The 26216-nt window shown below is 45.3% G+C and overlaps 1 protein-coding gene across 1 annotated transcript in view; it reads left to right on the forward strand.

Annotated features, from left to right (window-relative positions):
• Positions 1-23874, forward strand: part of TIRAP (TIR domain containing adaptor protein) — a 60418-nt gene extending 36544 nt beyond the window's left edge. Inside the window, exons 2-3 of the mRNA XM_073603267.1 lie at positions 6116-6657; positions 19788-23874. Coding sequence (XP_073459368.1) covers positions 6116-6657; positions 19788-21736 — 2491 coding nt within the window. The 3' untranslated portion in view covers positions 21737-23874. The remainder of the gene's footprint in view (positions 1-6115; positions 6658-19787) is intronic.
• Positions 23875-26216: the final 2342 nt, after the last annotated feature.

Raw genomic sequence — 26216 nt, forward strand, 5'->3', positions numbered from 1 at the left:
TCAACTGTGTTTAGATTCTCAAAACAAGGTAACAATGGGGAACTTTAATAATGTAAACCTCTAGGTGGACTAGTGATCCGAAAAACCACCACTGACAGGTCTCCAGAAAAACAAAAAGCCCAATAATGAAAACTAAGTGATAGGCAGGGGGGTCCTTGGGGGGAATACATGTAACTGTGATGAGAGGGGCAGGAGTTGAGAGCAAGGCAGTCATCCTTTTTTTGGTTTAGATTTGGTAGAGCCTCTGGGAGAGTCCCGGTCCCTAGGACGTTTAGTTGGTGGGATCTTCTGCCAAACCACAGGAGGTGGTGTCGGTGAGTCCACTAAGTCCCATTCAGGTAGACGAGGGATGGGGATCTCCAAGGTGTCACAAAAATTATCCATGTCCTCAGGGAAGCGCAGTACTGCTGATTTTCCCTGTCAATGAGCAGTGAGGCTGAAGGGGAAACCCCATCAGTAAGTTACATCATTTTCTTGAAGCAGAATGAGCAGGGGTTGGAGCAGTCTGTGTTTCTGCAAAGTGATCCAGGAAAGGTCTGGAAATAGCTGAACTTGCGTGTTTTCGAAGAGCACTTTCTTTGTGGTGCGGGCTTTGCACATGATGTCCTCCTTCAAGGGGAAGGAATGGACCCTGCATATGACATCTCCGGGTCTGGAGATGGGCCCTTTGGGACGCAGGGCGCGGTGAGCACGATCCATTTCAATGGGTTTGTTTGGGGGGTCCCCTAGGAGGTCGTTGAATAAGAATTGCAGGGTTTCGTGGAGGTCTTCAGGACCCTCTGACTCAGGTAGGCCCCTGACTCGAATATTATTTCTGCGCCCCCGATTGTCCAAATCTTCGATATGACGTTGCATGTTCCGGAGCAATATGTGATGGTTGGCCCCCTGCACTTGAGTGCGATGTACCGCCAGCTTGGTCTCTTGTATTTCCTCCTCCGCCATCTCCACCCTCTCAGATAGATGTTTAAGGTTGGCATGTATCACTTGGATTTCCGCCCGACAGGCGGATATAACCTCTTCAATGAGAAGTTTAAAGTCCTCCTTAGTAGGAATAGCTTGAAGGCAGTCTTGCCATGAGGTGGGCTGTTGGGAGCGTGGGGTGTGACCCATGCGGTATTGTGGACTGTGCGGTGGGGAGGATTCCCTTTGGAGAGTGGGGGGGGCGCAGGTTTCCGATAGTCCCATAACTGGAGTTGGGGGGCCCCCGTGTTCCCCCATGAAGGCCTTTGTGAATAAGAAGAATGACCCCCTTCCAGGGCATCCATAGGGGTCAGGGTCGGTGAACTTGTCACCTGGGCGTATGATTTTATCTGGTTTGTCCCCTGTTCTGTGGGCCTGGAGGCACTGTGGTGGGCTTGTCTCTGCGGTTGAGGGGGTTCAGGGGGGGGATCAAGCACCGGTTGGGGGATGCCTCCTCCATATTGTGCCTCTGATATAAGTCCATGGTGCCATATTCCCTCTGGGTCTGGTAATGAGGGGAAATCACTAGGCTGCAGTGATGGTGTGGGGGATGCTGTTCCTCCCAGGGATAGGGATGGGTCTGACGCCGAGCGCAGCAGCTGCGGGAACACCTCTGAGCACTGCGTGTAAGAGGCTGCAGTGAGGCCTAATGATGTGTCCTGGGGCGCGCATTGATGCTTCCCCTGTGCTGGGACAGGTGGGGATGGACTCATCGCTGCTGATCCCCTGCTCGTCTGTCCCTCCATCTCCCGCTCCAGGTCCACTGCTCGCTGGGGTAGTGGAGGTGATGCCGAGCACTGTTGTAGTGGCTGCCTCGTGGAGGAGGTAGGAGCCGTCGGCGCCATCTTGTCCCGTTCATCCCCGGACATGGAGGGCGGTTTAAAGTACCCGTGGAGGGTTGTGGAGGAGCCGGATGGCGGCTGGGACGATCCCCTGAGCTTAGAGGACCTGGTTCTCCTGCTTCCTCCCATAAAATGTGGCAAAAAGTCCCCCTTTTAGGCCTTAAGGCTGTGGGCTAGTGGAGAGCTGAGGATTCAAGCGTCCATGCAGGGCAACTTCCGGTCACGCCCCCCCAGCTGGCGCAATTTTGAAGCGTGACATGTTGGGTATCAATTTACTCGGCGTAACATTATCTTTCACAATATAAAAAAAATTGGGCTAACTTTACTGTTGTCTTATTTTTTAATTCAAAAAAGTGTATTTTAATAAAAAAAAAGTGCACTTGTAAGACCGCTGCGCAAATACGGTGTGACAGAAAGTATTGCAACGACCGCCATTTTATTCTCTAGGATGTTAGAAAAAAAATGTATAATGTTTGGGGGTTCTAAGTAATTTTCTAGCAAAAAAAACTATTTTTAACTTAAGTATTTGGTCACCTACAAACAAGCAAGATTTCTGGCTCTCACAACCTGTATCTTCTTCTTTAAGAGGCTCCTCTGTCCTCCACTCATTACCTGTATTAATGGCACCTGTTTGAAGTTGTTATCAGTATAAAAGGCACCTGTCCACAACCTCAAACAGTCACACTCCAAACTCCACTATGGTGAAGACCAAAGAGCTGTCGAAGGACACCAGAAACAAAATTGTAGAATCTGCAATAGGCAAGCAGCTTGGTGTTAAGAAATCAACTGTGGGAGCAATAATTAGAAAATGAAAGAAATACAAGACCACTGATAATGTCCTTCGATCTGGGGCTCCATGCAAGATCTCACCCCGTGGGTTCAAATTGATCACAAAAACGGTGAGCAAAAATCCCAGAACCACACGGGGGGACCTAGTGAATGACCTGCAGAGAGCTGGAACCAACGTAACAAAGGCTACCATCAGTAACACACTACGCCGCCAGGAACTCAGATCCTGCAGTGCCAGACGTGTCCCCCTGCTTAAGCCAGTATATGTCCGGGCCCGTCTGAGGTTTGCTAGAGAGCATTTGGATGATCCAGAAGAGGATTGGGAGAATGTTCTATGGTCAGATGAAACCAAAGTAGAACTGTTTGGTGGAAACACAACTCGTCGTGTTTGGAGGAGAGAGAATGCTGAGTTGCAACCAAAGAACACCATACCTACTGTGAAGCATTGGGGTAGCAACATCATGCTTTGGGGCTGTTTCTCTGCAAAGGGAACAGGACGACTGATCCGTGTACATGAAAGAATGAATGGGGCCATGTATCGTGAGATTTTGAGTGCAAACCTCCTTCCATCAGCAAGGGCATTGAAGATGAAACGTGGCTGGGTCTTTCAGCATGACAGTAATCCCAAACACCCGGGCAACGAAGGAGTGGCTTTGTAAGAAGCATTTCAAGGTCCTGGAGTGGCCTAGTCAGTCTCCAGATCTCAACCCCATAGAAAACCTTTGGAGGGAGTTTAAACTGTGTTGCCCAGCGACAGCCCCAAAACAACACTGCTCTAGAGGAGATCTGCATGGAGGAATGGGCCAACATACCAGCAACAGTGTGTGACAACCTTGTGAAGACTTCCAGAAAATGTTTGAACTCTGCCATTGCCAACAAAGGATATATAACAGAGTATTGAGATGAACTTTTGATATTGACAAAATACTTATTTTCCACCATAATTTGCAAATAAATTCTTTCCAAATCGGACAATGTGATTGTCTGTCTGGATTTGTTTCCACATTTTGTCTCTCATAGTTGAGGTTTACCTATGATGACCAATTATAGGCCTCTCATCTTTTTAAGTGGGAGGCTAACTTAATACTTTTTTGCCCCACTGTGTGTGTAATAAATATAAATATATATTATTTTTTTTTTTTGGATATGTATTATAGCAGAAAGTAAAAAATTGTTTTTGTTTTTTTCTAAATTGTCAGTCTTTTTTTTGTATATAGCGTAAAAAAATGCAGAGGTGATTAAATACTAGGGTTGTCCCGATACCACTTTTTTAGGACCGAGTACAAGTACCGATACTTTTTTTCAAGTACTCGCCGATACCGAATACCGATACTTTTTTTTATGTCACGTGACAGTGTTTTTTTTTTTTGTTTTTTTTTTTAATCGTGGGGAAGGGGATGAACGTTGTGTGTGTGTGTGTGTGTGTGTGTGTGTTTTTTTTTTTTTTTTAAATTTACAATTTTTATTTTTTACAATAATTTTTTTTTATTCTTTATTGCAATATGTGTTTTTTTTTTTGTTTTTTTTTTAATCAGCCCTGTTGGGGGGCTTTGGTGAGATATCAGGGGTCTTAACAGACCTCTGATATCTCCCCCTTGAGACAGAGAAAGAGACAGAGGATAAAGATTCCCCAGTCCCTTTCTCTGCAGCCTCAGCTGCACTGAAAATGAATGGAGAGAAGACAGGCTCCTCTCCATTCATAAACTGACACATCGTAATCACAGGAGATTACAATGTTTCAGTTATGTGAATGGACAGAGTCAGCTGACTCTGTCCATTCACAAAGGAAGGAGGAGGGGGACGGCGGAACGGTGGGGGAGAACGGAGAGGGAGAACGGAGGGGACAGAGAAGGAGAGGGGAACGGAGGGGACAGCGGAGAGGCACGGCAGAACGGAGGGGACAGCGGAGAGGCACGGCAGAACGGAGGTGACAGCAGAGGGGGACAGAAAAGGAGAGAGGAATGGAGGGGGACAGCGGAGAGGCACAGAGAAGGAGAGAGGAACGGAGGGGACAGTGGAGAGAGGCACAGAGAAGGAGAGAGGAACGGAGGGGGACAGAAAAGGAGAGAGGAACGGAGGGGGACAGCGGAAAGGCACAGAGAAGGAGAGAGGAACGGAGGGGACAGCGGAGGGGGACAGAAAAGGAGAGAGGAACGGAGGGGACAGCGGAGAGGCACAGAGAAGGAGAGAGGAACGGAGGGGACAGCGGAGGGGGACAGAAAAGGAGAGAGGAACGGAGGGGGACAGCGGAGGGGGACAGAGCAACGGAGGGGCATGGAAGAGGATGCAGTGACAGTCAGCGGTGAGCGATCACCGCTGTATGTCACTAAAGCAGCTGAAAGCCGCTGGGGGAGAATCTTGTAACTCCCCCACGCTCCGATCACAGCTGACTTCTAGGTATCGGGGGAAGCATCGGGAGCATTTGCCCGAGTACAAGTACTTGGGCAAATGCTCGGTATCTGTACCGATACTAGTATCGCTATCGGGACAACCCTATTAAATACCATTAAAAGAAACCTCTATTGTGGGGGAAAAAAAAGGACATCAATTTTATTTGGGTACAGCGTCGGACGGCCGTGCAATTGTCAGTTAAAGCGACGCAGTGCCGTATCGCAAAAAATGTCCTGGTTGTTAAGGAGGTAAATCCTGCCGGGCTGAAGTGGTTAACACAGCATTTCCTTGATTTAGTGCAGAGAGTTCTCTTTTGAAGCCAACAGCTGTTGAAAAAAAACAGGCAGCCTGCCAAGTTTATCACAACATTGCTCAGGCTAGATAAAGAGAAACATTGTAACATTTCCCTTAGATCAAAGGAATGAACTTCTGTCTGTAGATGAGGGCAGTTTAACCACTTAAAGACTCAGCCTTTTTCTGACATTTGTTGCTTACAAGTTAAAATCAGTATTTTTTGCTAGAAAATTACTTGGAACCCCCAAACATTATATATATTTTTTAGCAGAGACCCTAGAGAATAAAATGGCGGTTGTTACAATATTTTGTCACACTGTATTTACGCAGTGGTCTTTCAAACGCAATATTTTTGAAAAAAACCCCTTTAATGAAATTTTAAAAAAGATAAACCGTAAAGTTAGCCCAATTTTTTTGTATAATGTGAAAAATGATGTTACACCGCGAGAATCGTGATCTTTATTCTAAGCAAAAATATAGTGATTCTCATTTTAGCCAGAATCGTGCAGCTCTAGTATGAATGCTTTTTCAAGGCACTGTAGCTTTTAAAAATTCCAGTAGCGCTCCTTTGGTGCAGTAAAGGGGGGGGAAAAAAGCAGAAAATAAGGGACCAGGGTCAGAGTAAAAGCTGGCTACACATGAAATAATTTTCTGGTACAATTTTCCTTCAAATTTACCAAAACCGTTTAATATGAGGTCAAACCTAAACACTTTCAAATTGTATGCAGTCAGGCAGGTCCTTGCACTACATAGCTGAAGGTAAATCCAAAGGAAATTGAACAATAAAAATTGTATAATGTGCTTTATATTTATCATACCATACATTTCTTTTTTTGCAGGGCTTTAAAAATGGGTGGTACCGAAAGTAAGCCAGCATCGACCTCTAGCTGCAATCTGCCTAGAAGAACTGTGCCAACTAGAACTACCATGCCAGCCCATGAGAGAGTCCTTGTGTGGCCAAAGAACAGTGCCCGTTGGCAGAAGCAGAACGACGTATATATTTGCTCCAGTGAAAAGGACATTTCTTATGCTAATGCATTGCTTTTGTACCTACAGAAGCAGCCGGAAAGTTTGCGTTGCTTCCTGCCTATGCGGGACATGAATCCTGGTGGAGCCATTCCAACAGAGTTGACAAATGGTGCGGAAAACAGTCACTGCTGGATAATGCTGCTGACATCTAGCTTTCTCTCAGACCCATGGTGCCAATATCAAATGCAGCAGTTTCTGGCATTGTCTCCATATGGCAATGGGAGTTTGATTCCGGTCTTGGTAGAGCTACCACTCCAATATTACCCAAAAGAACTAAGGCATATGTTTGCCTATAGAGATGTTCACAGTGACCAGAAAGTGTTTGAACAACTAAGGAAAGCCATAGTTTCATGTAAGTATGTCATTCAAATGTTTTTCTGTACTTTTTACAAACACATCTTGAACCTTCTGATAATTATGAGATAAGATCTAAGGTTCAGTTCACATTGGTGCGATGTCCGACATCACATGTGATTCGCAGTGCAAATCATATGCGATGTCTGTGCGATGCAAAGTCAGCCATACAGATTGTATGGCTGAATTTGCATTGCATTCAGACCAAAGTCGTGCAGGACCCTTTTTTGGTCCGCACCAAAATCGGATCGCATGGGGGTTCACCCCCATGCGATCCGATTCCTGTCTGAATTGACAGTTCGCACTGTGATATGCAAGCCCATCTGGGAGTGTCATTAACTTTGTATTGACACTACTAGCGGTTCACATAAGGCAGTGTGAACTGCCTGCGAGTCAGGTGCGATGTGGGAACCCACAGTGGATTCGCAGGGTTTCCCACATCGTACCAATGTGAACCGAGCCTCAAAGTCCATCTAAGGCTGGGTTTACACTGCCGCACGGAGTGGCTCTCAGCAGGGGTTCAGTGCGTCCCTGTTCACCATTTCAGATCCGAGTTTAGTCCGAATTTTGGGCTGAATTCGGACCTGAAATGGACCACAAGACGCACAGGACTCCTGTGCAATTTGCACCGGAGCCACTCCAGGGATGTGTGAACCGGCTCCATAGAGGGCCGGGCACAATCTCCTGACATGCGAATTGGATGCGGGGAAACCCGTATCCAATTCGCAATAGTGTGAACCCAGCCTAAATAAAAGGTTTGCATGCCATCCTTCAAGATAGAGCTCCTTTTAGTTACATTTTTCCACACAAATGATTGCAATGTCTTTCCACACACATTACTACTATAGGCAGTTATCAGGTGGGGAGTTCATTCATGTATGTCTTTAGAAAAGGGAGTCTGGCAGCTGCTCCTGTCTCCAATTTCCATGGCACAAACATGTGCACACAACTCATCTGAGTGTGCATGTTTATGGAGCTGCTGGAAGATGCAGAACACTGGGAGCCAAAATATTGTCTATGGCCACCCTCTATTGTCAATGAAGCAGTCTAGGCTGACTTTATTACTTTTAAAACAGAGTTTCCCCAATTGTGTTGCCAAGGACGAATCTGTAGCCATAGAAGAGCAGGCAACTGCTACTAGGCCCTGAAACACAGGAGGGGGTCAGCACTATCTGGCTATATAATGATTTATGCTAGGGTTGCCACCTGTATTGGAATGACCTGGACAGTACGGGTATTGATACATGTGTCCGGGTTTCTGTCCTTCTGAAACCCAGACACAGCAGCATACCTCCTGTCCCAGCCAGTGTGGGAACTCAGTGGGGGGTTCATACCTCCTGTCCATGCCAACATCCCCCCCCCCGGGATATTTTAATGCAACTCTAATTATTTCTGTAGGATTGCGGCTTCACAGCTGAGTGCTCTCTCCCTCCCCTTCAGTGCAGCATTAGTAAATCCTCACTGCTGTGCACTCTCTCTCCCCCACTGACCCACGTCAATACAGCGCTAATGAAGCCTGAATGCACTGCTTCCCTCTGCAGCCGCACCAGCGCTGCTAAGCAAACCTCAGCGCAGCTACATACAGAGCCGCTACGTTGTCTCCTCCCTGGCACCAGCACCCCTGCTCAGTGTTCTCCAACGCTGCCTGTAGAAAGATACAGGTGGAGGCGGAGCTGGAGCTGCCGGCTCCTGCTGATCCTGCCAGAAGGGATGTCTGCAGTAGTTTGTTCTGCAGGGAATGTGGAGAGAGGTGAGTTGGTGGTGTTTTGTGAGATAATGAAGCTTGTACTCAGAGTCAATACTGTGGTTAGTATAGGAAAGAACAAAGAGATAACAAAGAACATTGACCTGAGGTGTGCCGGGGTCACGTGGTCAGTATGCATAAAAGGGGGCATACCCAAGTATGAAATGAAATGAAAAGAATGAAATAAAAAGTAAAAGGAAAAGAAAAAAAGGAATGGGTGGGTGGGATAGGAGAGCCTATGACCACAAAGGGAGGAGGCAAAGGAGGGCAGGCTTTATGTGGCCTGACTCCGCCTACAAAAACAGGCTGACCTGCGGTCAGCCTTACATTTGTACTCGGAGTCAATACTGTGGTTAGTATAGGAAAGAACAAAGAGATAACAGAGAACATTGACCTGAGGTGTGCCGGGGTCACGTGGTCAGTATGCCTAAAAGGGAGCAAAAAATAAAAGTAGGATGAAAGCTTAACAAAAAGTTTTATTAAACACTAAATTACATTCAATCAGCCAAATTGACAAACGCTTGAGACATCTCCAAAAATGGATCTGGAATATACCTTGAAAAACATGCTGACCTCCACCTGCCTAATTTCTTAATGATATGAGCAGGGGCCCCTTGGCACAAAGCAGCAGAAGCTCCTATCCTGAATGAATGTCCAGACTATGCTTTAGGGTCCAGACCCAGATTGGCCAAAAGGGTGCGGCAATGAAGAACGAATTAAGCTGCGGAAAGGGGAGCACAAGGGAAAGGCAACAGAGGACTGTCCCTGGGCTTATCAGACGTAGCACTGACCAGCTGGTCTAAACCAAAACTGGGCTCCCTGCCTTCCCGGTCTTGAAAAACCTGATTTCTGTGCCACCTCCTGTTTGCTGCGTCTTGCATGCATGTAGATGCAAACAGAAATAGCCGGGGGGGGGCTTAACCAACTGATTGGCCAAAAGTATGCGAGACCCTGTACCAGAATGCGTAAATTCCCCTGACCTCAAGAAACCGTACAAGGCCAGATATATCGCTGCCTTAAGCAGCAAGCTGGGTAACCACCAAAAGTAGATCTCGTGAGTATGTGGATATGTCCCAAAAAATGTGACCCGTGATGGGAAGTCTGCTGAGCATGGCAGGAGGGTTACACTTCTGGATCCCTTTGAGGATTGCCCTAATCGGGTGAGAGGAAAAAATAGAGGGCCTATTTCTTCCAAAAACATGAAGGGCTCTTTCACACGGGATGGATCCATGATGATCCGCCCCGTGAACATCCGCTTGCTCAGCGGAGATCGCTCCGCCGATCCCCGCTGAGCAGGAAGATGACAGGTCTGTCTCTGCACACTGTGCAGCGACGGACCTGTCAGAGCGCCGCTCTCCCCTATGGGGGATCGGATGACGACGGACCGTAGAGTCGGTCGTCATCCGATCCGAAAACAGATGGAAAAGTAGGTTTTTCCTCCGTTACACTTTTTCGGATCGGAGTGGGTCAGATGTCAGCGGACATGTCACCGCTGACATCCGACGCTCCATAGAGGTCTATGGAGCGTCCTTTCAGGTCCGCCTAAAAAACTGACAGGCGGACCTGAACGGATCGTTCATATGAAAGAGGCCGAAATGTTGAATCCCAGCCAGATATGTCCTGATGGTGCTATGGGCCATTTTGAGTTGAGAGTGGCAAAAAGTGGTAAAAGCTAGTAGGTACTGGATGTTATAACTGTCAAAGCTAGGAAATTTTGCCTGGAAGGCCTGGAAAACCTTCCAAGCTGTGGCATACGCCTACCTGATATTCCACGAAAAGACTTATTGATCAAATTTGCCATGTCAACCCAATGTGAATCTAATCCATCACCAATTGCTGGAACTGTGGAGAAGGCGTGGCGCAGGCGTCTGCGTCCGGGACCTGCTGGAAAAACAATGGGATGTTAAACTGGGACAGAGCATCGGCTGCTATATTATCTATGTCATTGACGAACCTACAATGCATGTGAAAGTTGAAATGGAGGGACAACCACTCGAGCCTACGCACAAAACTCATGATCAGCAAGGATCTGGATCTGCCACTATTGATAATTTCAGAGGTCGCTTGATTGTCAGTAGAAAAAAACACCGTCTGTCCCGCCCATAGATGCCTCCACACCTGAGCCGCTGCCACTATGGGATAAACTTTGAACAATGCCAATGTCTCCGTGAACCGAGGATTTGCCAAAACCTCAACTGACCAAGACCCTACCAGCCAGTGTGAGCCAAAAATGGCCGCATAGCCTTTGGTGGCCGCTGAGTCTGTGGAAATTTGAGGGGAGGAACTAGACTCAGCCGGGATAAACATAGTGACCCCATTCCAAAGCTGGAGGAACTCATCCCACATCTGAAAGTCAGAAAGCGCGTAAGGATCCAGGAACACCCGAGAATCAGCGTTGGGGGCTGAAGGCAATAATGATAACAATCTAGAAATGAAAGCCCTTCCCTGGGGAATAATCCTCATAGCAAAATTTAACATGCCCAGTAGTGACTGTAATTCAACCCTGGTACAGACTCGGGAGACAGTAAACGCATAAATGCGATCTCTGATTCTCACAAGCTTGTCTGAGGGGAGACTGGCCCGCATGGACTGCGTATCAAGCGTGATACCCAGGAACGTTAGTGTGGTAACTGGCCCCTCCATTTTTCTGACTGCTAGCGGGATGTTGAGCGCAGAAAAAAGTGAAGTAAGCTTCTGAAGGTCGGAGGGGACCTGATCACAAACTTCAATGAGGAGAAAATTATCTAAATAATGAATCACCTTATGACAATTCTCCCTGTGCGTAAGGATCCAGCTAACAGTCTGAGCAAAAGAGTTGAACAACCATGGGCTACTTTTGGACCCAAATGTAAGCTTGGTGGCAAAATAGTAAACACCCTTCCATCTGATACCATGCCACTGCCAGAGAGATGGTAGAATTGGCAGAAGCTTGAAAGCGTCCGCAATGTCCACTTTGGATAAGCGCCTGTGCCCCACCCCAATGATGGACTGAATCGCCTGATCCACCGAAGCATATTTGAGAGAAAATTCTTCCGAAGGAATAAAAGAGTTGAGGCTAGCTATAAGTGAACAATGAGGGGCAGACAAGTCATTGATTAAACGTGGTTTATTGGAAAACTTCCCTCTGACAAGCCACAGGGGGTTGACCCTCCAAACCCAGAAAGGTGGTGTAGTGAATGGCTCCGATGACAAACTCCTTATCAAGTTCCGACTGCAGTAACAAATCCACCGCTTCTGTATCTACGGAAGATGACCTGAGGTTCTGACACTCAAAACTATCTGACGGTAAGGAGACAAACCCCGTGTGGAACCCCTCCGTGAAACCCTTTACCAAAAAAATGCTCAAAGAAGGTGACGAATCAGTGGCTAAACACTTCTGCAAAAAAGGCACATTGATACAGCTTAGTCATCAAGCTTTGTTCTGCCTAAGTGAACAGGCCGACTTGGGGTGAGCCATGAAACACCCGGTACAGATGTGCAACAACCGGCATTGACTATAATTGCACACCCCAAGATTGTAGTTGTTGCAAATCTGGGATTTCCCCAGAAACTGAATAGGACGGCCTAACTTATCCAAGGGTGCCGGATGGCCTGGGGAAGGGAGAGCGACACCTGACCCCCCGGATGTACTAGGTAGTGCAGGAACCTCTGAATTGGGGCACCAATATGCCGTGTGCGTAGTCCCAGCGAAATGCCGGCAAAACAATTCGGTACCTATGTTGCTCCAAATCCGTCACTACTTGGAATTGAGCAAAACGGGCCCCAGCCTTGACAGAAAAAGACCGGTGATAATCATAAAAGTTGGACCCGCCATACTTATGGCCTAACTCAGCCACCGTATATAGATACAGGTCCAACTCTTCACTTCTAAGCGGACTCACAGAGCAAATAATGTTATTGTAGAGACTAAAAGCCAGGGCAAACTCGGGGATGGACAACTTGCGACTAAGCCTGTGATCCCTGGTCTTCACCACCACTGAAACATCCCCGCAGGCTTAGGATCTGTTGTCCGCAACATCATGGGCAGCAATTAACAGGGATGCCAGGTTAACATTCTAGCCTTCCAGGATGTCCTTCTTAATGTTACCCGGGATAAAATTTGCCGGGGTAACGGGGGGAGCACACAAGATATTACCTAAGCCTTACCGGTACAGGCACAGGTACCGATGGGGTCCCGGAATCCACTAATGCCACAGGGCCAGCAGCCGCTCCAGGAGCTGAATTTGGCTGACTCTCCAACACCTCCATCCTATTACGCAACTTTTGTCAGGACGTGGCCAGGGAACTTAAGGTAGTGTGGATTTGAGACAGGGAAGAAGCCACAGTCCGTAGGGTAACTTGCTCCGCACTTGAATCTGACGCACGAGGGAACAGTAACCTAAAAAGATGGGCTTTCTTTCCGTGCCGACGCTGGGTATGAAATCCCCCTGCGCTGCAATTCTGCCATTAGTCTTGGAACAGTCCAGGTTCTGAGAGAAGGTGAGCTACCATGCTCCAACCCCCTAGCCGAAGAAGGCGGGATGGAAGCGAAGTCCCCAATATCCGCTGCTTGCGACATGACCTGCGAAAATCTAAAAAAATAACTTGACATAACCAAGAGCATAACAACCGACCCCATAACTTACCTGCAACCAACCGCCCACCCCTCCCTGAAAACAAAATGTAAGAAACGGGATCGAATATGCCAGTTTGTGAAACTACCAGGCCGAGCTACCTGAGGTGTATCAGGCAAGTTTAAAAAACGTAAACTCAGGCCTTGAAGCTTAAAAAATTGTCAGGCAACCGATGGAAATGGTAACATGTAAAACAAAAAAGGATAATGAGGTGTATGTATGATATACGGATGAGGATACTTGCCACCGCACAAGCCAATTACAAACGACCAACTCAATCCGCGTGAACCTGAAAAACGCGACAAGTAACTGCAGTGGAGACGCCAAACTAATCGTAAAGATGTGGCACAAAACCCACGGAACCATAAAAATAACTGTGAGAACACAAACAAGAGAAAAACACATAAACGGTTCCCAGCAACACCGGGAGAAGAACATGACTTACGTGAGAAACGTAAGCTGTCCGAGAAATGCAAGCTGTGTGAGGAACGAAAGCTATATGAGAGCGTGAGTAAACTAAACACGTGAGTTTATGTGAGAAATGTAAGCAGCATGAGAACGTGGCTGCATGAGAGAGAAAGGCTACATGAACAATACAAACTGCATGAAAAACCGTAAATTGCATGAGAACGTAAATTGCACGAGAGCGTAAATTCCACGAAAACCGTAAATTGCACGAGAAAAGTAAATCGCATGAGAAAAGTAAATCGCACGAGAAAAGTAAATTGCATGAGAAATGTAAATCACAAGAGAAACGTAAATCGCATGAGAAACGTAAATCGCATGAGAAAACGTAATTGCATGAGAAACCGCAATTTGCATGAGAAACCGCAATTTGCATGAGAAAACGTAAATTGCATGAGAAAACATAAATTGCATGAGAAACGATAGGCTGCGAGAGAACAGATGAGGAGACTTGCCACTAAAAACGAAACCTCAATCTGTTGAAACCCATAGACGTGATGAGTAACCAGCAGTGGAAGGATGTAGTCGGCCCTAATGCGTGAAAAATGTGTCAAACCTAGAGTAAAGAAAACCTGAAATACATACCTGAACTGCCTGGTAAGCACCAAACAGAATCCTGAAAATCCTGCTGCAATGTAGAAAACCACCACTACAGAAGGAAACAATACACACAACTACTCAGCAACAATGCGTAACAACCTGAAGCATCAGATCTGAAATAAAAATAAAACCACCCCTGAAAACTGGCTTAAAGGAAAACAAATACCTACCTAGAATGGACAGGAAAAATAAAACTGCAAAGAATGCAACCTCGTGCCTCCTGTAGATATGTAGAACAAAACCAACTAAAGAAAAGAAACAAAAACTACTACTCAGAAAAATGACAGGAACGTGAGGGTTTTTTTTTTTTTTTTTTCCAAACAGAAATAACCTTGATGTTACATAGAGTATAGCGGCCGGCGAGCATGGTATGTGACCATGCATACCTCGAGACCTCCCCTCCTGCACGGATGTAAGGTGCCATGGAGCATAGCCCTGGGAGGGGGTCCCTGCTGAGCTGCCCCTAAGCCACCAGAGCACCCCCTCCAGCCTGCTCCTGAGCCCTCAGTAAGGGTCGTATGCCACCCTGACAGAAACACAACAACCCCACATGGCCCCTCAACCCACACAGCCCCCTTCCATGCAACCCTGAATGTAACACAGAACCTTGAGCTGCCCTGCCGCCGATGTCACCAACCAGCCCACACCGTATCAGACCCGACCAGACCTCCAATAACCAGCCGAGTGAGATGACCACGGAGGGAGGACGTAACTCCCCTTACCTTCGCCCCTGGCGTGCCAGACCCTCCGGAAAAAATGCTGCCAGATACGAAGAAGCCGAGAACCTGGAGAAGCGAGGCCACCGTACGACCTCCTCTTCGAACCGCAACCCGGAAGTGACATCAGAGTCCCCCGGAAATGACGTTTCTACGAGAGCCTACGACCACAAAGGGAGGAGGCAAAGGAGGGCTGGCTTTATGCGGCCTGACTCTGCCTACACAAACAGGCTGACCTGCGGTCAACCTTACACTTGCATGCAGGGACTTGAGAAAGGGGCTTGAGATTGGGAAGGGGGTGATGAGAGCAGTGGTCTGCAGCGTGGTGGCTTGTACTAGTGCTGTGCAGCTAAGTTCACTTACTCTATGTATGCCACTGCAAATTGGACTCTGTACTGCTCCATGATCTAGGGCTCATTCACACCATATACTTTTACACCATCTGCACCTCTCTCATGTACATGTACTACCCACCACCATACACTCCGCACCACTCGCTTGTACATACTACTCCATGCCATACACTTCGCACTCCTCTCCTGCACATACTACCCACCTCCATACACTCTGCACTCCTCTCCTGCACATACTTCTCACCACCATACACTCCGCACTCCTCTCCTGCACATACTACCCACCGCCGTATACTCCGCACTCCTCTCCTGCACATACTACCCACCGCCATACACTCCGCACTCCTCTTCTGCACATACTACCCACCGCCATACACTCCACACTCCTCTACTGCACATACTACCCACCACCATACTGTTCGCACTTACATGCATATATTGTGCTGCGTCATACTGTATTTACATCTGTACATTGTGTTGCATCACACAGCGCTCACACCAATACATTGTACTGCATCGCTGTACACTATGCCACATCGCACACTACATTACATTACATACTTCTCACCAAAGTGTTCATTGTCTTAACAGTATCTGGTTACTAAGCAGTCCCTGACTATTTTAACTAAGGTTGTCTTTAACCCCTTTCCGCCGAGCGTACGCAGTTGTGCGTACTCGGCTTTTGGGGGTTATACCGGGATGATGCCCGCAGCTGTAGGCATCATCCTGGTACTGTTTTTTTAGAGCCGGCGATCAGAGACAGTGTGGAACGAAGCCGTGAACAGCTTCGTTCCAGCCTCCTAATTGTAAACACGGAAGCGAAGTCATGACGTCACTTCCCGTTTACTCGGCTGCCAATGGCACCGGTTTTAAAAAAATATACAGCATTCAGAATCGCCGAAAACGGCAATCTGAATACTTTGAAGTACAAAGGAGGGATCGAGGGTCTTTTAGACCCCCGATCCCTCCATAAAGAGTACCCATCACCACCTATTAATGTCACAAGGGATGTTTACATTCCTTGTGACAGCAATAAAAGTGATCGAAATTTTTTTTTTTTAAAAACACAATTTATTAATATAACAATAAAATAAATAAGAAAAAAAAATTTTTAAAGCGCCCCCATCCCCTCGAGCTCGCGCAGCGAAGAAAACGCATACGGAAATCGCGCCCGCATATGTAAACGGTGTTCGAATCACACATGTGAGGTATCGCCGCGATCGTCAGAGCGAGAGCAATAATTCTAGCACTAGACCTCCTCTGTACTCTAACTTGGTAACCGTAAAAAAAATTAAAGCGTCGCCTATGGAGATTTTTAGGTACTGTAGTTTGTCACCATTCCACGACTGCGTGCCATGTTTGGTATCTCTTTACTCGGCGTAACATCATCTTTCACATTTTACAAAAAAATTGCGCTAACTTTACTGTTTGTTTTTTTTTAAATTCATGAAAGTGTGCCTTTTCCCAAAAAGTTGTGTTTAAAACACCGCTGCACAAATACCATGTGATATAAAATATTGCAACAATCGCCATTTTATTCTCTAGATTCTCTGCTAAAAAAAATATATATATATATATATATATATATATATATATATATATATATATATATATAATGTTGTGGGGCTCTAAGTAATTTTCTAGCAAAAAATACGGATTTTACCTTGTAAACACCAAATGTCAAAAATAGGCTTAGTGATGAAAGGGTTAAAGTAGCTCAGATAAAATGTTAGCTCTCTGACTATTTTCAGTGTACACAAAATCATATGTACTGAAAGAGTTTTTTGTTTGTTTGTTTTTATTAAAGGATTGTGCTGCGGCTTATACATGTCTGTGAGACACTTACTTGTGGCACAGCAATCTAAGATTATTTTAGGGGGACAAGAATGCTTTTGTTTTTTTTTAACCATGCCCCTTCCACTGTTAATACAAGGCCATACCCACTCTTTGCAGCGCCACATTACTACTCCCATTACACATTACTACTCCCCTTGGGGCACCCAAAGCTGTCCCAGATCTTTTACAATCCTATAGTGTATTCTACAGAAAAAAAATCCTGTGCGCTGCTAAAGTGTTCGGGTTTGGCTTGGAGAAAAGGTGGCAACCCTAATTTATGCAATTAATAATATAATTAGGCAAATACATTTGGATACAAATAATATATATTTTATAGTTTGGGAACCTCTTTATGAGGTCTATGAAAGCAATTGGTACCATCTATAAAATGCTGATAGGGAAATGGGTGACCCTGTAATAGTTTTGCTATGGTGCCCCTTTGCCCATAGTAATGGCTGTGTGGTACATGTTTAACATACTTATCCTTACTTTTGCACACATAAAAAAACACAGGTGACACCTATTGTTATTATTTCAGGTACTAGAATAGCACCGTCAATTTACACAGTGCTTTTACATATACATTCACATCAGTTCCTGCCCTCAAGGAGCTTACAATCTAAGGTCCCTAACTCACATTCATACATACACATACTAGGGCCAGTGTAGACAGGATCCAATTAACCTACCAGCATATCTTTGGAGTGTGGGAGGAAACCGGAGTACCTGGAGTAAACCCAGACAGGCACAGGGAGAACATGCAAACTCCAGGCAGGTAGTGTTGTGGTTGGGACTCAAACCCAGTGGCGGCTGGTGGGTTCTTCTTTTGAGGGGGGGTGAACAAACCCCCTCCCCCGGTGGCGCAGCACTGACAGCCCCCCCGTGGTCGGTCCGGCATTTACCCTCTCATGTGGCGGGGCTGTGGTGTCCTCTCCTGGAGTGTGGGCAGTGGCGGCTCCAGTGCCCGCTCCTCAAGCTTGTGTCTTGTGTCAAGCTTGTGTCTCCTCTTCCGCCAAAGCACTAGGCATCCAATAGGATAGCCTGACGCTTTGGCCAATCGGGAAACGGGTTTCACAACCTGCCTCCTGATTGGCGGAGAGGAACTTTAGTGTGAAAATGTATTTGCTATCGTCACACAACAGGGTGGGATCGGAGCGCAATGCTCTGCGCTCCGAGGCCATCCTTTTTTGAGGCCTATTAGAGCCTCTGGCTCTAATCAGGTGCTTCAAAAAAACACCCACCCCACATTGGAATCCATGGTCTGGTGCTCTGATATGTAGATCAGGGGGCCGCACACATGGATAGGGGAGGCAGTAACCGTGCGCCCACTATGCCACTGCTCAAACCAGCAACACTTTTGCTGCTAGGCAAAAGTGCTAACCACTACACCACTGTGCTGCCCACTTTAAAGCAGGGTTTCTCAACCAGGTTTCCTCCAGAGGTTGCTAGGGGTTACTTGTGCAATGAGCATTTTCTGCCTCTCAGATACATTTCTACTGACACAATAGATCTTTTAGCTATCTGTAAGGGGTAATTCTTCTTAATGACCATGAGTGTAAGGCCAGCCATAGACCATTTGAATCTAGGCAGCAATAACCGGCCGAGATTTGAACTGTGTAAAGGCAGGCTAAATGTACCAAGTCGAGTAATCCATCATTTTACTTGCGATTATCGTTAGTGGCTGCTATAGCCGATAGCAAAATTCACTGTCTTCTCCTGGCGGGGGCAGCTTTCCCCACCCCCCTGCTGGGAGAAGGCAATGTCTCAGCAGGAGGGATTGCCCTATCTGCACTGTCTGTGTTGATGGGGGAATCATGCAAATTTCTTTCCTGCAACCCGTGGTGTCTATGGCAGGGGTCTCAAACTGGTGGCCCTCCAGCTGTTGTGAAACTACAAGTCCCATGAGGCATTGCAAGGCTGACAGTTACAAGCATGACTCTCACAGGCAGAGGCATGATAAGACTTGTTTCGCAACAGCTGGAGGGCCGCCAGTTTGAGACACCTGGTCTATGATCTGCATAAGTAGCATCCTTTCCACCTACTATCACACTAACGTATCATGAGTTGTAGATATATTGATTTTTAGCAGGGGTTTCCTGACTCCAGAAAGTGTGTTTTTTTTTTTTTTTTTTTTGTTGTTTTTTTTGTTTTTTTTAAAGGTTGAGAAAGTCGGCGTTTTACCGTCGGTATGCGGCCACTAGCGGGGCGGTTTTACCCCCCGCTAGCGGCCGAGAAAGGGTTAAATACCACCGCAAAGCGCCTCTGCAGAGGCGCTTTGCCGGCGGTATAGCCGCGCCGTCCCATTGATTTCAATGGGCAGGAGCGGTAAAGGAGCGGTATACACACCGCTCCTTCACCGCTCCGAAGATGCTGCTGGCAGGACTTTTTTTACCGTCCTGCCAGCGCATCGCTCCAGTGTGCAAGCCCTCGGGGCTTTCACACTGGAATGAAAGCAGCGGCACTTTCGGGGCGGTTTGCAGGCGCTATTATTAGCGCAATAGCGACTGCAAACCGCCCCAGTGTGCAAGGGCTCTAAAACTGACCAAAGTTTTGTAAACACTGCTTGGGAACCTTCAAGTTGTGGATTTGCTTCAGGAATTCACAACTAATAGATTCCAGGCATATAATTAATCTTGTGTATATTGTTTTTTTATATTATAAGGTAGAGATTGTGGAAGGTAGAAAAGCTAAAGTCATCCTTTCATTTTGACTATAAAAGACCAATTATACACTTTCAAACCAGCTGTTTCTTCAATTTAATAACTTAAATCGATAACTTGCTAATATATATTTTTTTATAGACCTTTCAGCACTACCAACAGTTACAACTCACCAAGATGATTCAAAAGAAGAAACAAACAGCAACACTTCTGAAAGAAGCTCATCCAGCAGCCTGCTTGGAATAAACAGCCAAGTCACAAGCTCACACACACTAGAGCCCACTAGCGATACCTCAGTGATAAACTCTGGAACACAAGGGTCCACTGGTGATACACCTTTAAGAAGCTCCATGACACAGGAGTCCACCAACATTAGGTCAGTGAGAAATAACATAAATCAAGAGGCCACCAGCGACACATCAGTAGAAAGCTTCCTCATACAGGAGGCTGCCAGCAATGCATCAAAGTTGGCTAGCAACACGTCAGTGAGAAGCTTCATAACGCAAACCTCCACCAGCAACATATCTGTGAAAAGCTCAGTGAGCCAAGAGACTATCAGTGAGGCGCCACTGAAAAGCTCCTACACACAGGCATCTGCCAGCAATACCTCAGGGAGAGGTTCCCAGGAATTCACCAATAAGTCAGTGAGAACTTCCATCCCGCAAGGGTTCACCAGCAATATGTCAACGGCAAGCCCTGTTACACAAGGGTCTATCTGTAACACATCCATGGAAAGCCCCATGACACAATACTCCATTAGTGAAACTTGCTTGCCCAAGCCCAACATGAACTTTTCATTATGGAACTATGAGACACTAATATCCGATACCAACATATTGGCTATAAACTGTAAGACAATGGATTCCAACACATCAACAGGGATCTCTGCTGAGATTGGATTGCAGGAATATGCAATTTCAAAAAAAGTTGACCATGGATCTTTTAAGAAGGAGGAGACCGTTAATATGGATTATCATGGTTTGGAGAGTAATTTCTCTGCTAGGACCAACAACTCAACCCACCAGAGCAATATATCCACTAGTTGTGGTGGTGCCCAAATGAACAGGGATACAGAAATTCTCCAAGGTGATATATACACAAGTTGTGGTGGGACTAATGCAGAAATGAAGGACCCTCTAGACCTCTGGAGAGATATACACACTAGCTGTAGGACAAAAGCAGACGAGGCATTTCAAAGCTTACAGAGCAACATATATACTAGCTGTGCTGGGGCCAAGACAGAGAACAAGGACTCAGGAAGTAATCTATACTCTTATAGTGGATTGCAAGCAGGCAAGAGGGATACCCTAAGCCAGCTAAGCAATATATACACTAGTTCTGTCAGGGTTAAAGATGTCCAGAAAGACAGATACACAAGGTGTGGTGAAGCAAAGGAAGGAGACGCTAAAATTTTCCCAGAAGATTTATACACCGGTTATGGTGGGATGCAGACAGGGAAAAAGGACTCTCCAAGCTATCCTTGTGATATATACACTAGCTGTGATGGGAAGCAAGCACAAATGAACGCTCAAAGTCTCCAAACTGATATGTACACTAGTTCCAAAGGGAATCAGAGAGAAAAAAAGACCTCTGATAGCTTCCAGAGTGATCCTTATACTAGTTATAGGGGGACACAAACAAAGTTAAAGAATGCTCAAACGCTTGAAGGCGAAATTACCATAGGTTGTGGGGGGCTCCAAGCATCAAACAATATTTCTGAAAGCTCACAGGTTGATATATACACCAGCTCAGATGGAAGGAAGATGGTGAAAAAGAACCACCAAGCACTCTGCAGTGACCTATACTTTAGTGGCACCACTGCTCAGACAATGGACCAAAACACTTCAGTTCTTCAAAGCAATGTATGCACAGATTGTGCCATCACCCAGGCAGAGGATAAGGATTCAGACAATTCCATTAGTAATTTATATGCCAGTTGTACTGGTGCCAAGGCTTTTGGTACTGACTCCTGGGTATACAGTAGCAGTATTTCCACGAACTGTAATAGTGCCCAGGCAGTGAAGCCTACCATGCATACACATAGAGATGATAGCAGTAAATCAGCCAGCGAGGCAGCAGATAAAACCTGATGTCTAACCATCATGCCATATCTGACAATTGCAATCTAGAACAGGGTTTAATCCCTAATACTTGTAGTGCCGCTCTAAACAAAGAAGGGGCATGTGTATAGTCCCGCTGGTACTCAGGAATGTGGTGCCCGCTGAAAATATCACCATCTAGTAGTGTATAGCACAATTTAGAAAATCGCCGCTCTCCCAATCCAGTCTGTGAGGCTAACATGTGTGAGATGGGGCTTAGTAAGCCTAGGTGGGTGGGGCAAAACATGTCAAAGGGCGTGGCTTGTGGAGTGGTGCAAGGCTGAGGCCATGTCAGAAATGTTAACCTCACAGACTGGATTGGCAGAGCAGTGATTTTTCTAAGTAGGGTTTAATCCCCATGAACCGCATGTATCAGGTTATCTGATGTTAGAACAAAAGATGTGCAAGAAACAACACCTTAGATCAGTTAGTGTAGCAGACTAATATGTGATGCTTTTGCTACAGAATGAGGGGAATTTATTAAAACTGGAGCAGACAGCCATGCATAGTAACCAATCAGCTTCAAGGTTCAGCTTGTTCAGTTAAACTTTGAAAATTAAAGATAGACGATGACTGGCTGCCATGCACAACTGCTTCAGATTCTGTCTGCTCCAGCCTTGGTAAATTCCCCTGAATGAGTTTAGAGCAATCAAAAGAGGAAGTATGACCATAAGTCCTGGACATAGGCTTAAGTGGTTAAGCCTATGTCTAGGACCCAATGGTCAAACTTCCTTCTTGTACTGTTTAATTGCTCTAAACTCATTCAGGGGGATTTACTTGTTTGGTCAAAACTTTTTTTTTTTTTAATCCAACACAAGGGACAGTACCTACAGTCAATATGAAGTGTCACTTTTGCTGCTGGCTGAAATTCCAATTCCTCTGACCATTTTCTGTATGGGGGAACACCGGAACTGGGAGTTAACAGGCATTTGCCTAGAGTGCCAGCTATACCCGGCCTTACTGCCTTCCTTCCTTATTTAGAGAACTGTGCGCTAGCTTCCATTAATGTACAGCAATCTATAAATGGAGAAGGTGGACCTTTTTTCCACCCATCCTCCATTCCTAGATAGATTTTCATTGATAGAAGCTATAGTACAATTCTATGAATGGAAGAGGGAGGTGGAAAAAGCAGAAATAGCAGCACTTTTGCTAAGTGTGTATTAACCCCCCGCTGCACCTGAGGATTACGGCCACATTGACTGTATGTACATGATGCGATAAATTGATGCGATTCTGCTGTGATTTTTATTGAAGAACGATCACATCACAGTGGACATCGTTCAACGTTACGGAGCCACGCAGGACCCCCTCACTGGGCATGTGATTTATTACATGGCTGACAAAGGAGTCCTGTGTGGCTATGAAAGTTGCACTATGTCCACTGTGATGTGAGTGTTCTTCAATAAAGTTTTGGGATGTCATTTGATGATCCGTGGTGTGTTGGCCGATATGTGCATTTGATCTGTGATGTCCTCCGTTCCAGCTGGTTGTTGCTTCAGCACCCGTTACTCCTGAGCCCTATCCAGGAAAGTGTGCAATAGGAATCATGACAATATCCGATGTGATTTTTGATGCGGTTTGGATATAGCTGCAAATTCTGTGCTAGAGGAGAAAACCTGCTAGAATTATATGAAGTCTATGGACCTCAGAATCGCACCATAGAAGCACAGGACCCTTTCCCAAAGTTGGATCACAATTGTGCTGCACTTATGTTAACAGGCTCTATAGGAATGTTATTTCCTTTGTCATGCAATTCAGTGTGATCTGATTCACATCTGAAATCGTATCAGTGTGAACCAGGGCTCAGTACTGTTCGTTTATGAAAAAAAAACCTTTTTGACTAAGTTTAGGCTTTAAAATGGATCACATGAGTGACATGCCCTCCGTGACTCTGGGGACAGTAGAAGTCTATAGAGATAAACAGTGAAATACACTGATTGCCTATGCAGGCAGAATAATTATGGCAGAGTCATGGTATATAGAAAATCCGCCCCCTCCTATATTCCAAACGCTGCGCTAATGGAAATAAAGCCTAAAACTGAGCTGCTGCTTAAAATATATAAACCATATGTGCAAAAATTTGATTAATCAAAATCTAGCCCCAACCAATAATGAATTCAAATAGCAGCGCTGAATAAACTTAAACTAAATAAACTAGTAATGATATTGAATATAATCACTCCTTCCCACTCCTGTGCATCAAAACAATGTGATCTAAATCCACAAAAATTGTGAGCATAACCAATTAGGTGAATAAAACATCTGTGCACATTAAAAAATGTGTATAAGGAGTTTAAAAATAAACAAGTGTAAAAAAAGTCCAAAAAAATGTGATAAATCAATGTCCAATAATATTAATCCGTGACGTGATACAGTGTAGATCTTCACTTAAATACTCTTCCACGGCACCTGTGTGACTGTGAATCCACTCCCCTTAGGTTAATAAACTCACCAGCTCCTTTCGCCCACACTCTCGTGTTAGGATTAAAGCTTTGTCCAACACAAAAGGGGGGAAATTAATGGCCTCCAATGGTTCACCTTTACATATCCAGAGTATAATAGTAAGAAGCTCTCTCCACATGAAAAAAAAAGAAAGTGATCCAATAGTGCAATAACGAAATGATATTTATTAAAATAACACTTTCCTCCACCATAAAACTCACATCTTTAAAATTCACTTCAAGCAAAGAAGCACAGCACAGCAGACTGTCACAGCAATAACTCCAAAAAGTAAAACCAGCGTATGGTGATCACGGCGGACCCAGGTACTGCGCTCTCTGATACCAGTCTCACCCGATCCCTGGTGTTCCTTGGACCCGCTTCCCCACTCCCTTGTGTGCATGTATATATATATATATATATATATATATATATATATATATATATATATATATATACCAGAACATCTCCCCCACACTCATTAAAAAAGCGGGCTTTACTCCCTCAAGTAAATTAAAACTAGATTATCTAGTTTTAATTTACTTGAGGGAGTAAAGCCTGCTTTTTTAATGAGTGTGGGGGAGAAATCTCCATTATATGACAGACTAGTGTTATCTGAATAAATGTTCCGGTATATATATTGACATTATGGTTAACTGAGTCTTAAGCACTCAATTACAGTGTAACATTGATGTATGGTGCGAGCGGGGACACAGGGAGGGCGCAGGAATGTAATTTCCGCCCGTAATAGGAGCGGAAGGTATAAAGGAATGATTGCCGTGCCGTATAGCCAATCCCATGATTAAGTCCTCGTGACGAAACATGTTGGGGCGTTGCTATACGGCAACTGAGTACGTATGACGTAGGACGCTGTGACGGAGAGCGCCATACGAGGAAGTGGAGAAGCGGGTCCAAGGAACACCAGGGATCGGGTGAGACTGGTATCAGAAAGCGCAGTACCTGGGTCCGCCATGACCACCATACGCTGATTTTACTTTTTGGAGTTATTGCTGTGACAGTCTGCTGTGCTGTGCTTCTTTGCTTGAAGTGAATTTTAAAGATGTGAGTTTTATGGTGGAGGAGAGTGTTATTTTAATAAATATCATTACGTTATTGCACTATTGGATCACTTTCTTTTTTTTTCATGTGGAGAGAGCTCCTTACTATTATACTCTGGATATGTAAAGGTGAACCATTGGAGGCCATTAATTTCCCCTTTTGTGTGGGACAAAGCTTTAAAGCCTAACACAAGAGTGTGGGCAAAAGGAGCTGATGAGTTTATTAACCTAAGGGGAGTGGATTCACAGTCACAGAGGTGCCGTGGAAGAGTATTTAAGTGAAGATCTACACTGTATCACGTCACGGATTAATATTATTGGACATTGATTTTTCACATTTTTTTGGACTATTTTTAAACTCCTTATACACATTTTTTTAATGTGCACAGATGTTTTATTCACCTAATTGGTTATGCTCACAATTTTTGTGGATTTAGATCACATTGTTTTGATGCACAGGAGTGGGAAGGAGTGATTATATTCAATATCATTACTAGTTTATTTAGTTTAAGTTTATTCAGCGCTGCTATTTGAATTCATTATTGGTTGGGGCTAGATTTTGATAAATCAAAGAATAATTATGGCTTTTCACAGTCTGATAATGTTTATATGCTAGAGTCTCATTTACGTTGATCATCATTGATGTGCCCCTGCATAACAGTCAGCCTATTTCTTCAAGTTTGAAAACAGCTCCCCTTTACGTTGGAAAATGACAGTCACAGGGCAACGGAGATATTTTTATTCAGATATTTGGGACGCTCTTATAAGAGCAAGGGCCACTTTGAAGGGCTTATACAAGAAATTATGAGTAGGTCTAGTGTAGCCTATGTAACCAGGAACTTACCAAAAGAATGGCTCATCCCGAACTTCAAAGTCAACTTAGTTTGTCTGTCCTAAGGATATGTAATGGTGGTAATACTAGTAGTAGCTGTGGTCATTTTATCACCTGGGCTGGTTTGGCTGCACACATGCAA

This window comes from Aquarana catesbeiana, linkage group LG10 (assembly GCF_042186555.1).
Source record: "Aquarana catesbeiana isolate 2022-GZ linkage group LG10, ASM4218655v1, whole genome shotgun sequence".
Classification (NCBI taxonomy): Eukaryota; Metazoa; Chordata; class Amphibia; order Anura; family Ranidae; genus Aquarana; species Aquarana catesbeiana.